The 13,045-nt window shown below is 44.9% G+C and overlaps 1 protein-coding gene across 6 annotated transcripts in view; it reads left to right on the top strand.

Annotated features, from left to right (window-relative positions):
• Positions 1 to 11,731: 11,731 nt before the first annotated feature.
• GALNT18 (polypeptide N-acetylgalactosaminyltransferase 18) overlaps positions 11,732 to 13,045 on the top strand; it is a 335,833-nt gene continuing 334,519 nt past the window's right edge. For 2 of the 6 annotated variants that reach the window (XM_081263887.1, XM_081263883.1), the window contains exon 1: positions 11,733 to 12,413. In XM_081263887.1, coding sequence (XP_081120013.1) covers positions 12,179 to 12,413 — 235 coding nt within the window. In that variant the 5' untranslated portion in view covers positions 11,733 to 12,178. Of the gene's footprint in view, positions 12,414 to 13,045 lie in introns of all 6 variants that reach the window. The other 4 variants (XM_081263888.1, XM_081263885.1, XM_081263884.1 and 1 more) reach the window with 3 other exon arrangements.

Genomic DNA, 13,045 nt, shown 5'->3' with positions numbered 1-13,045 from the left:
GGGGCCAGTGTTTGACCCATGGCTTTGTTCAGCAGGCCAAGGAGGTTTTCTAGGAGAAGGATTTAAGTTGAAACTTGATGAGCTGGGGTGACAGTCATGTTCCATGTATTTGGGCCTGGAAACGTGAGAGAGGAGGGTCCGAGAGGCCACATCTGATAGACTTTGGAGGCCTGTCAAGGAACCTACACTTTATTCTGAGGGTGATGAGAAGCTACTGAAGGGGTCTAAGCAGGGAAGGATGGTGGTGTGTGTGTGTGTGTGTGTGTGTGTGTGTGTGTGTGGTGTGTACCAAAGTCAACTTTGCATTTTTAGAAGATCACTCTGGCTGGTTTGTGGGGAATTGATTGGTAGGACCAGGAGTGCAAGCTGCTGGAGCATGAGGGTGTTGAGAGGCAGAAAATAAGTGAACCAATAAATATGTCACATCCTTGAACACTTTATTCACAGGAGTGTCCCTCAGCCCCTTGATCAAAGTCCTTTTGCCCCTCATTTACATCCAACTCTAATAATTCAGCTATTTGTTTTCCCAGTTTATAGCAGGTTGGGAGTAACAATTTTGGAAAGAATTTGAGAGTGCAGTGGGTATTCAAGAGGGAAGAAACACTGGCAATTCTGAAAGGTGACAGCTCGATTGTAAGGAAAGATTAAAAAAAAACTATTTAAAATGTTTGAACAAACAAACTTCTGCTGATCACAGCAATGGGACTGGTTGACGGAAAGGCAAATGACCCTGTTCCAATAGCCCCTTCCCATGTCATGCTTGTATCTGATCTCTCTAGTGGTTATTTGAGTCAACAACAACATAGTGCGTGTTCAATAACTCAGGTTTAAAAACTGGGAAAGGAAAAAGAATGAGGGCACCTTCCCAGCAGCACTAAGTAGTTGTGGGCACATTCCAAGATGGTCTCAAAACCTGGAGCCCAGCGTTCCCCTTCCAGTCTCCAAGCACAACCGTCTCCCCCTGTGTGAGGCCATACTAGGGTTGTCGAAGCAAAGGGGCTGGAGCCTGTCAAAACCTTTAGTTTGTCATCGTGAGCCATGGTGGAATGGGAACTAAGGTAAGAAGACCACAGTGACATGGTGGCTATGGGCCTCCTTCAGAAGCAGGGCCAGAACATTTTCTAGTCCAGTGTGGCCTTTTAGGGACTTAGAAAGGACACTAGGGAGCATCCTCAAGGAAGCACAGGTGTAAATAATCCTATGTTGCCTGGATTCTCAGACTTGACCAGCATGGGTATGGCACAGGCCTCTGCACTCTGCCATCGTGGACATGGCCGTGGCTGGCAAGTGTGGGAGATTCCCTCTCGTCTAAGGATGTAGGTTAGCCCTCCTCCATGTCTTGGACTGATGCCCTCAGTACCCAGACATGCCAGCATGATCCTTCATCCCTGAGCCAAGAAACCGGACCTTTCCCAGTTGGTGGCACAGGACACCAGCCCCAGGGCATATTTATTTACCTCAGTTATCTCACTTTGGTGGTTAGAAGTATACAGGGGACTGGGTCAGTGGAAGACACCTGTAGAACTTCTATTTCAGGTGCCTTATTTTATTGTTACTGTTGTTGCTAGTACGATAAATAGACCTTAGTATCTAGAAAGATTTCCCAACCAATATTTTCCTGTAAACTAGAAAAGTTTTCTTTAACTTTTAGGAATTGGAAGGCTGAGCTGGAAAAAAAAAATACTGTTTGAGGAGTGGGGAGACCACTGGAGCTTGATTCTGTAAGGATTTAGCTCACTTACTTCTTCTTCCAACTCTCTCGGGTTATCTGCTTAAACCCCAAACCTTCAGATTCTATCTGGGAGGCCAATTAGGAAAAGAATCTTCACTAGAAGATGGGTGGCGAATCTTACAGGACAGCCCTGGTCCTCAGTTTTTTACCCAGTTATGACATTCCAGTTGGGAATGGTGACCACTGGAAATTGAATTTCTGAAGCCACAATGTCTCCCACACAACTTTTGCTAGCTTGAGTTTTAAATGTATTTTTTGTTGCTAAAATAAATAGAACTTTTTTCATTGTTTTCTGGAGTGTAAGAAATGCAAATGATTTTTTGGTTTATTGATCATATATCCAGGAACTTGTTAAACTACCTTTTTAACTATAATAAATTGGTGCTATCAGGAGGATTGCAAGTTCAAAGCCAGTCTGAGCAACTTAGCAAGGCCCTAAGCAACTCAATGAAACCCTGTCTCTAAATAAAACACAAAAAGGGCACAGTGGTTAAGCACCCTGAGTTTGATTCCAGGTACCACACACACACACACACACACACACACACACACACATATTTCATATATCATATAGTATTTTTTAGGAGGGTTATAGTATATTTTAGGAAGATTATTATAAAGATGATTGAAGTAAAAAGAAACAAATAAAAAATCTAGTTTCAATTTTCTAGGGATTTTTACATGTCGGATTTATTGTTCTCTGACACTACTGGATAATATATAATTTAAGTAAAAATCTTATTCATTAATATATTAATATTTATTTAGTACCATGATAAGCTCCAATGATATTAGTGGGAATAAAACTCAGAGATTCATCTCTGCCCTCCAGGAGTCAATAGACTACAGTTGTTAACTAGTTAGTAGTCTAGGTGAAAGATGAAGGGAGAGATGACATGGAGTCGTTAGAGTCAATACGGCTTGGTCATGATGGACACAAAGAACAAAAGATCATTTCTGGGCTCCTGGTTCACACAACTGAATGGATGCTTTCATTCACTAAGATGGGACACCACAAAAGGACTAGATTTGGGAAAGGAGGTAGGAGGGGAATCTCAGGAGTTTTATTTTGCCAGTTTGATTTTGAGATGCTTATGAATCACATAAGGAGGGAAGTTAGCAGGCAATTGGGTTTACTAGTCTGGAAGTTGGCAGGAGACCTGGCTTGAATCATCTGTCTAGAGAGAGTTGATGGTTAGAGTGTAGATGAAAAGGGAGCGTCTGGAGAGAGCAGATTAAGAGAGGAGAGAGACTTGGATGGAATCTTGGCTGAACTGTGACATTTAATAGCCAGTAGATGAAGATAGGTTGGTAGTGGGGAGAGGCAAGAGGAAATCAGGCTGAACATACATCTTAAAAACTAAAAGAATGGAAAGTTTTAAGAAAGAAGAGAAATCGAACAATGTTCAAAGTTGCTGAAAGGTTGAATCAGGAGGACTGAGAAATGTCATTGGATTTACTACTTTGAGATAATTGGCAACTACATTGAGGGTTATCTTGGAGATGATTATCATGCTTGGAGAGTGAGTGAAAAGTGAGAATGTTTTTTTTGATAATTTATTGGAAAATGAATCTGTATTGTTGTTTTGGTTTTAGAATACAGTATCACAAATGAAAATGCTTAGGCTCACAGAAGTTAGCTTTATTAAGAAGCACAAACTTAGCATTCTAGACCTACCCTTTTCTATAGTTGCTGAAGCTCCTGCAATAAAGTTAAGATGGATGGCAAGTAATTTGTTGTGTCTGTCACACTACTTGGGGATATGGGGTCTTAAGACTTCATTCTGGAGTCTGTCAGCTCCCTCATCATGTTTGTGGATGCCTGGATAAGGCAGATTGTGTACAGTGGACAATTATTAGCAAATACCCACCCATTCTGGGTTTGAGTTCTATCAGAAAAGTGATTATGTTAGTATCTGTAAGTATATCCTGTCACATCCACCTATCCATTGGTACCTGCTGAGGCTATTTTATCCAGAATCATTCATTTGAGTATTTTGGACTTTTTTTTTTTTTTTGCATCTGTCATTTGTCTTGGAACCAAGTTTATACAAGTCCTTTGATGATAAATTCCACAGCTCTCTGAGTAGGGGCTCAGGGCCTGCTGCAAATGCAGACTGTCCCCAGCTTTTGGTCTCTGGCTCTGTCAGAGGAAGCAGATTGCTGACTACCTCCCAGCTGCTTCTTGCCACTTGCAATTTGTGCTTTCTACAGAAATCACTCTGTTCTGAACCAGCCAGTAACCACACTGTTGTGAGAAGTTGGTGTGTCTGCTGAATATTTTATTTACCATCTGTCTGGCAGCAAAGCCCAGAACATGCTTATGGGCCAGTCATGCTCCAGACCATCATATACCAATCTTGAAAAGGTCATTGCTTCTCCCCGGGCCTCGCAGGCACCAGTGATCCCTTACAGAGGGGCTTTGCTATTTCTGTGAGTCTGAGAGTGAGGGTCTGGGTGGCTGCTGAAACAGCTCTCTGATGTTTTTGTTCAGACATGAAGGTGGCCACCAGGCATTTCCCAGGAAAAGTCATTTCACCACCCAGCTCCTCTTCTCTCTGCCTTATTGGAGCCCACACAAGGATTTTCAGGGAAGCACCTTCCCTGAGTCTGAGGGAATCTATGACTCTCTGCTCTGCTTTGATATGAGGTATCCCCCAAAAGCTCCTGCGTGGGAAAATGCAAGAATATTCAGAGATGAAATAATTTGATTATGAGAACTTTAACCTAACCAGTGGGTTAAGCCACTGATATGCATTAACTGGGTGGTAACTAAAGGCAGGTGGGGTGTGGCTGGAGAAAATAGGTCATTGGGGCTGTACCTTTGGGGTTTATGTTTTGCCTCTGGAGAGTGGCAATTGTGTCCTGAGCTGCTTTCCATCACACCCTTCCAACCATGACGTGCTGCCTCACTTGAACCCAGAGCTACGGAGTCGGCCCACCAGGGACTGAACCTCTAAAACCATAACCCAAAATAAACTTTTCCTTGTTGTTGTCTGGTCTTTTGATCACAGGAACAAAAAGTCTGACTAACACACTCCCTGTGCCCTATTAGTAGGGCTCCAGATATGGGAAGTCCCCTAGCTGGGCTCCACTAGATCCTCCCTTTTGAAATGCTGGATTTAATAGAGATTTTCCCTATTCAGGGGACAACATCCAGTTAGGGGCTGAAAGCTCTTCTCATTCCAACATACACCTAGACAGATGCAAATGGCGCCTCTCACTTTCTAGTCTTGATCAGCCTGCAGTTCCTTCTTTGAGGATAAGGGTCCCTTGGCTGCTCCTCAGGAGGGAGGAGGTATATGGGAGAGTGCTAGGCTTAGAGTTAGAGTCCTTCACCACTTTCACCCTTTAGTGTTTGACATTTGATAGTTTTCTCACCTATAGAGTGGGTGTGAGAATAGCTTACCTATGGAGCTGTTTTGTAACAGTACTGGTAATACAACCTGCCCTAGAGGGCCAGGCGGTCCAACGAATCACTTCACTTTGGGTAGTGAAGTGAGCTACAAATAGAGCTACTTTGGGTAGCTCTATTTGTTTCCACTTATAGAAGTTGCACAGAAACCCAGTACTCATCCTTTTACGTAACAACAACAATAGCAGCAACAACAAAAGCACATTTAAAATATATATGTAGTCCCTCGGCTGCATATATATGCTATAGAATATGTATATGGTGGGCTGGGAATGAAACATGATGATTTAATATTTAAATAAAAATGTGAAGTACTAGCAAATCTAATATTTATTGAATATTTACCACACCTGTGTGCCAAGCTTTCCAAATACTATTTTATTTAATCTACGTGACAACTCCATGAGGTGGTCATTACATTTTACAGATGAGGAAATGGAGATACAGTATTGTGAGTAACTTTCTCAGATTCATAGAACTGGTAAATAAATGGCAGATGCCATTTCCAACCCAGGTTCATTGGGTTCCATGTGTGTAACCAGGATGCTTGATTGCTTTCCTTGTCAACGTATCTTATCTCCTACTGAGCATCCTTTTTAAATAACAGGAAGCCAAAACTTTCATAAATCTCTCACTGCATGTGTGAAAGCAGGCAACTCTATAAAATTGTCATGTAAAATACCCTGAACTAAGAAATGACTCGAAGGGAGCAAATGTGGTAGTTGATAACATCCTTGCTCTCACTATGTGGTGAAAGGGATTGTGCACCTTGATGGTTCTTTTAATTTTTCTATAGAAAACACCCTTATGGGTAGCACAAGTAAGTCAAGCCTCTTATAGGTATGTGTGAACATGTGTGTATGTGCATTTGTTTCATTTGGTGAAAGTCTTGCTCCAACAGTATTGCTCTCTTCTCTGTGGCCTTAAACTGTTGAGAGCCACAGCTGAAGGGGCCCCAGCAAACTTTCAGCTGCGAGCTGATTGGCTGCTCTGCAGTGATGCTCATTGGGCTGTTTCCCCACCCTTTCAGACCATGGAGCTGCTCATTGGGGGACTTTTGTTTGGCTCTGCCCACACGACCCAGCCAATCGGCCTCAAGAGCAAGAGGAGTGGGGGGTTGAGAGGCTCGTTGGGCTCTGAGGGAATTCCTGAAGAGCTCCTGTGGTGTGGCGTGTGTGTGTGTGTGTGTGTGTGTGTGTGTGTGTGTGTGTGTGTTCTAAAAATAAAGTTCGTTTCTGCTTGATAAGTGGCTCGTGAATTGTGCCCAGCCAGACTGTGGCCTTAAACCATAAAGATTGGCCAGTTTTTCCTGATCATCAGAATCATATGAACATCAAGGCTTGAGTTGTACTTGGTGTGATGTGTTTGAAGCCCCCCTGTGTGTGTGAGGCTGAACTTTTAGTTACTAGGTATAATTACTGCTGTCCTACAGATAAGGATGTGGGCTTACAACAGTTAAATGGCTAGCTCAGGTCACAAAACATGAAGCAGAACCCAGCATAACCAGAGGCATCATTTTTGAAATTAAAGAATAATTCTAATTTTGAAAGTATTATATTAAGAACTATTCATTCTCAGAAATCAGACATTGGAGAGAACTTCAGTTCAGAATTTGGCCACTTCTGCTAGTCCTGGTTCTTTTCCAATACAAAGCCCATGGCTCACAGTTTCATATGTATTGGTTCTCAGATTTTAATGTGTATATGAATCATCTGAAGATTTTGTTGAAACAGACTTGATTCAGTAGATGTGGGATGGGCCCAATGTACTGTACTTCTATGAAGCACTCAGGTGATGCTGAGGTAACTGGTCCACAGACTGTACTTTGAATACCAGGTCATAGGGTAATGTGAATTCTTAATTTCATCATTACTGCCAAGTTATATTCCAAAGTGATTGTACCAATTATACTCCCACCAGAAGAATATGGGAGTACTTATTTCCCACATGTTCTCTCTAATGCTTGAAAATTATCATAATGCGTTTTTGTCAATCTGATAGGTAAATCAGGGCATCTATGTTTTTTAAAAACATGCTTTTAATTTTTAACAAATTTATAGCATCTTTTTATATGTTTATTGGCAATTTTCATTTTGTCTTAACTGTCTGCTTATATTCTTAGCCCAATTTTCCATTTGAATAGTTTTGCCCTTCTATTTTATTGGTTTACGTGAATTCTTTATATGTTCTAGATATCAGTCCCTGGTCTGTTAAATACATTGCAAATATTTTCCTCCAGGGAAGAAAGTTCAGTGCAGTAGAGATATCCAGGGACTAAATGGCAGTGAAGATGCTTAGCAGGTGCACAGTTGCTTCTTGGGAAGGAATTTGGTGCCTCCACCAACTGTTTGCACCTTTCTTTCCCATATTCATATGTCAAGTAAGAGCTTATGATACACATCAAGTTGTTTGTGGGCTTCCTTCATGAAAGAGGTACAGGGCCAGGATGCAGGTGTGAGTCATCTCTGGACCACCAGTGCCCAGCAATGAGTCTAGTACAGACTGGACTCTCAGAAAATATTTAGTGGATAATTAAGTGGGCAGAGTTGGTTAGATGTGTGTAGTTATAGGATTCCTTTCAGGATCTGCTCTGAAGTTCAGCTAGGGGTGCTTTGAGACCTTGAATAGGTGAAAGAAGAGGATCAAGAAAAACCTTTGCTCCCAGTTAGAGGAAAGCACCTTCTGGATGTCCTGTCTTCTCTCATTTATCTTTTAGATATTTTGGTGCTCAGAGAAAGTAATAATAGCTATAGCCAATACTGACATGGTGCCTTTAGTATGCTTTATATAATTCATCCATCTAATTTTCATGACATTCATATGAGGTACGTGTTATTACTATTATCCTCATTTTGCAGATGAAGAAACTGAGGCCTGGAGCAGCTAAATAATCTACCCAGGATCATACAGCTAGTAAATGGTGGAAGTAGAATATGAACCCAGCCAATTGGCACTCTACTCTGTGTTCCAAAGACAAAATATGAAAACACTAGGTCTGACACCTAATAGGTACCAAAAAATACTAGTCTCATTGCCATCTCTCTCCCAGAAGCGTGCCTTTTCAGTCACTGACACCTTGTGCCTATAGCTTGGCAGAATCCAATCTTAGATCTCCATAGCCTTTGTCTCTGAACCTGTATCTGTCCTTGCTGGAAGCCCCATGATCCCAGGTTCTCTTAGGAACCTGGCAACTCCTCTCCCCATCTAGCCTGCATACAAATTGGGGCTTTTCACTATCAGAATCTGTTTTTTTTTTTTTTTTTTCCTTTAGCCCCAGCATCCTAATTGGCACCTCCAGTCCCAAGGCTTTGCATGGTGCTGCCATCTGGTGGGATAGATGGCCACTGACACTCCTCCCTGAGGAGTGGACTCCTGCCATTGCCCAAGATTGGTTCACTGTTCCTCTTTAACTCAGTTCAGGGGAACCTCTGAGAATATAATGGATTGGTGGCTGCACTCCATTAATAATTGGATTTTCCCAATTTTAGTGTCAAGGATATTTTGAATGAAAGCTTAGTGTTGGTGAGATGACACTCAGACTATGCATGTGAGTAGGAAAGTCCTACTAGCTCACTCCCAAATCCCATCAGAAGGATAGCAGCTTCGCCAGTGTAAAAGATGGGTGAAGTCCAAAGGCTGTACTGGGCAGACCCTACCAAGGATCTCTGCTTCTTTAGCACATTCTCACTTCCTCTTGTGGAAGGAGTGGGAGGAGACACCAGATTTACATCCTCAGAAGTTTAAAGAAAGACTTTTAGAGTTTCTGCTCACATTCATTATCTAATGACCTCTTTAGTCCTGATGAACTCTCCAGGGCTCTGATAATAAAGCAGAATTTATTTAAAGAAAAGGTGAGGTGACATTCAGAGGTTAGATAAATGACCTAACTTGAGAATCAGAAATGTCTTCACCGTCTAGGATGAGTGATAGCAGCTTTCCAGGTTCAGAAAAGAGTCCCATATTAAGACTATGAAGCTCAGATTATATCCACATGTCTGGAATAAAGTGGGTGTGTCCAAGTCAACTTGTCATTCAGACAAAACCATCAGAGGCTCAGTAATTACTTGTTGGATTGAATGCAATTGAATTGAGGATCAAAGATATGAACTCCAGGAACTGTTCATAAGAGAGCTTGTGTGTGCTTTCTTATGAACAGTTCCTGGATGATACCTTCTGACCTGTGACTCTGCAAAATCATTGTGGCTAAAATCTTTGTGTCCTCTTTTATTCAAGGTGGTCTTGAGTAGAAAGTTATGGTCCTGGGGGCAACCAGTCTTCCATTTTGAATAGCCTATCAACCTGTGTGGACCACTGCACTACTGATGGTAAAGACAGACATGATAAATAGAAAGCCAACGAACTGGAGCCCAGCTAGCTAAGAAGAGATGAGCCACTTGCCGCTATAGTTTTAATTCCTGTTAGCTTGCATTAGAGGAGACAGAAGTGATATTGCTTGGTAGAAAAACCAAATAGAAGGATGAAGTTTATGTGATTGTGCTCTGGCCTCGGGAAAGGAGGGACCATATTCTGGAAGGAGATTCACATGAGCCTGAGCAGCCACAATGTGTACCTTTCTGGTGTATCCTATCATTTAATCTTCAAAACCAGTTCTTCAGTGAAGTGTTGTTTTTATTTGATACTTGGGGGAAATTGAGCTCACTGATGTTTTGAAATTTGTCCAAGCTCACATAACTAACAGGTGATGGTCCAGAGGTTAGAACTCCAGAGTCTGACTGTCCCTCCAGGGAATATTCGTTGAATTGGTGAACTCAATCCTGTGACCTTTTAGAGAAGAGGGCCTATTCTGTGCTCTTATGTGTGTTCTTGTTATATTAATGCCCTCTGTGGTCACACATTATCTTAGAGCATTAGCTGGTACACAATTTAATGTCATACATTCTACTTTGTTTTTTTTCTTGAAACTTATCTTTTAATTTGAAATCCCCCTGCACCCCCCAATGTGAAAAACAACTATGGTCTCCTCTCAGTCTAACTTGTGGTACATTAGGAAGGTCCTGGTAAGAGCTGAATTTCTAGGGCTCCCTTTGGGAGAGAGTGCAGAGTGGAAGCCAGGATGACACCTTTGCCATCAGCTGTGCCCAAAGCCACTGCCACTAAGTCCATCCAGCCTGAAGAAAACCCAAGTCCTCCCTTTGTGAGCTGAATTATGCTTGCAGAAGAGGAGAAGACCCAGGACTTCTTCTTTGTGGAGGCAGGCAGCAGACTGGCCTATCTTGATTTTTATTTTTCCCCAGAAACTGTGCACATTTTCTCCTGTCATGAACGTGTCCCACTCATGCACACTATTCTCCTCTCTCTCCTCTACCATACCCATTGTTCTCTCCTCCAATTGGAGGTGAAGAGAAATTTTTCAAGATCCCTAGTTGGTGCTTCTTTTCACAGTATCTTTTGTCAGCAAAGCACTGGATGAAGGGCCTTTGGCTGGTCAGGCCATAAAGTGCATCTACTTTGGTGTTGTGCCCTCCTTTTGTAGGGCTAGTTTTCTGAATCCTGAAAACTTCCCTTGAGAGAGCCACTCTGAGCCCTAACAAGTCAGGTTAGAGTCACGCCACTCAGAGTGTGCATGCAGCAGCTGCAGCCCTGACTTCCAGGCCAGAAGAATGCAACTTAGAGTAGGGAAATCTGTGTTTTAAAAAGCCCCAGTTTAAAGAAATTCTACTCAGCTATTGAAAAGTGGGTGTTCAGTAAGAGAGGGCAACATGAGCACAGTTCTGTTGCCAAAAGCAGGGACAATCAATATGTATAGGGACTGTACATGTTGTCCTTCCTCTTTGTGTCTCCTCCCACTTACTTTCCTCTGGGCTTTTCTGTGCAGGGTTTCTCTATGCTTGGGATGAGCCTGGTCCCAAATTAATGAAAACTGGGGTTACAGGACATGGCCTTTAAGCCTTGACTTAAAGAAAAATCTAGGTAGCAAAAAGAAAAAAAAAACCACGTGGGAGCAGAAATAGGTGGTTCAGAGACATCTAATAGGTCACCGATTCTGCTTCCAGAAGATTCCTGGGGGAATCTCTACCCCTTTGACAACTGCCAAGTCTGGTGACACCCCAGGGGGCCAGGAAATAAAGGGCAGGGTGGAGGCCGAAGTGAGACCAAGGAAGGAGTGGATGACCACAGGGCCTGACCGCTTAAGTGGTCTCTTGGGGTCCTGGCAATCGCAAAAGGATAGCGGAGTGGAGTCAGTTTTCTGGTGGGACCTGCTCCAGAAGCCCCGCACTCAGGGCAGATAAGGGGAACTGAACCTCGAGATCCCCGGAAGCCAGGGATTCCTGCGCAAAAACCAGAGCAAGGGCAAGAGCTGGAATTCCCCTACCAGCAGAATCTGCCGACCTGGGCTGGGGCTGGAGTCGAGCCATCTTCGGAAGCTTGGGTAGGGTCAGCCTGCGCGGGCACGGGTGGAGGCTCAGGCGCGTCCCTGGGGGCGGGAGCTAGGGAGGCCAGCAGGTGGGGCCCGGGGCGAACTCCGCCCCCCCGCGTCTTCCTCGTTGGTCCGCAGCCGCCCAGCCCCGGCCCCTCTACCGAGCCGGAGCGCGATTGGTGGTGGCGCTTGTCGCTCGGAGGGGGCCGGTCCGGTCTGCTCTGCCGCTTTCCCTGCCGCCGCTCTCGCCGCCGCCGTCCTGCTAGCAACGCGGGCCGGTCGGACCGCCAAGGCAGCTGGAGCTTGGCGATGGGAAGCGGCGCGGCCGCGTACCCAGGCAGTGGCAAAGTTTCCCAGACGTGTGCATCGGGTCGCGCGGCTGCCGGCCACCCGTGACCGTTCTAGAAAGGCTCAGGGATTTTTAATTTGGAAAAAAATTCTGTCTCATTTCCTTTGTCAGCTCTCTCCTGGTAGCCAGCGGCGCGAGCTGCAAACTTGGGCACCGCGGCTCCACAGCCATCGGACCCGGTTTTGGAGAACCTCGCGACTCAAGTGCAGCCCCAAGCGTGCTAGGGGGTGTGATCGCTGGGCAGTCCCGGGCGCGCATCAAGGAGGGGCCCCCGGGAGCTCTATATGGAGGTGGGAGTCCAGAATGGTGTGCACCAGGAAGACCAAAACTTTGGTGTCCACTTGCGTGATCCTGAGCGGCATGACCAACATCATATGCCTGCTGTACGTGGGCTGGGTCACCAACTACATCGCCAGCGTGTATGTGCGGGGGCAGGAGCCGGCGCCTGACAAGAAGCTGGAGGAAGACAAAGGGGATACTCTGAAGATTATTGAGCGGCTGGACCACCTGGAGAATGTCATCAAGCAGCACATCCAAGGTACTGGCGCCGCAGGAAACTTGGGCCGCCCACGAGACCCGGGAGTGCCCACACCGCGCTGGGTGTTTGGGATTAGTGCGCATCAATCGCGCGAGTGCCGGGCTTTGGGGCAGCAGACGCTTGTGGGCTTGGGATCGGGTTCGTGTTAGCTCTTACCCGCGTGCAGGACCCTCAGTATCTGAGACCCTGCGCGCTTTCCCAGGGCACATGTGTGTGCGCGGGGCTGCACAAGCGGGTGTGGGCAGCTCCCAGTCGATATGGGGGCGCGCTGCGCACGTGTCGAAATGTGCTTGTGACACCAGGCTGGTTGCTCACCGGCTTTCGGGATCGCACACAACTCCAGCTTGAAATTGTGTGCGTGTGGACGTGTGTGTGTGTGTGTGTGTGTGTGTGTGTGTGTACAAGAGAGTAGTAGTGCAAAAGAGCTCATTTGGTTACTATAAGGGACTAACAAGGAGATACCGCTTGACTCTAGCTATTGGTATTTAGGACCACAGGCTGGGGGACAAGCCCAGGCCAGGAAGATTGCATACCCTCAGCCCCAGCCTCAACGCCAGCCTCCCTATGCTCGGTCCCTCAGCGACTGGGAATACAGGGATGCATCTGTGACTGGGTGGCTAATTAAACCAATA

This window comes from Spermophilus citellus (genome assembly GCF_964194105.1).
Source record: "Spermophilus citellus genome assembly, chromosome: 2".
Classification (NCBI taxonomy): Eukaryota; Metazoa; Chordata; class Mammalia; order Rodentia; family Sciuridae; genus Spermophilus; species Spermophilus citellus.
This window is presented reverse-complemented; position numbering and strand designations above follow the sequence as displayed.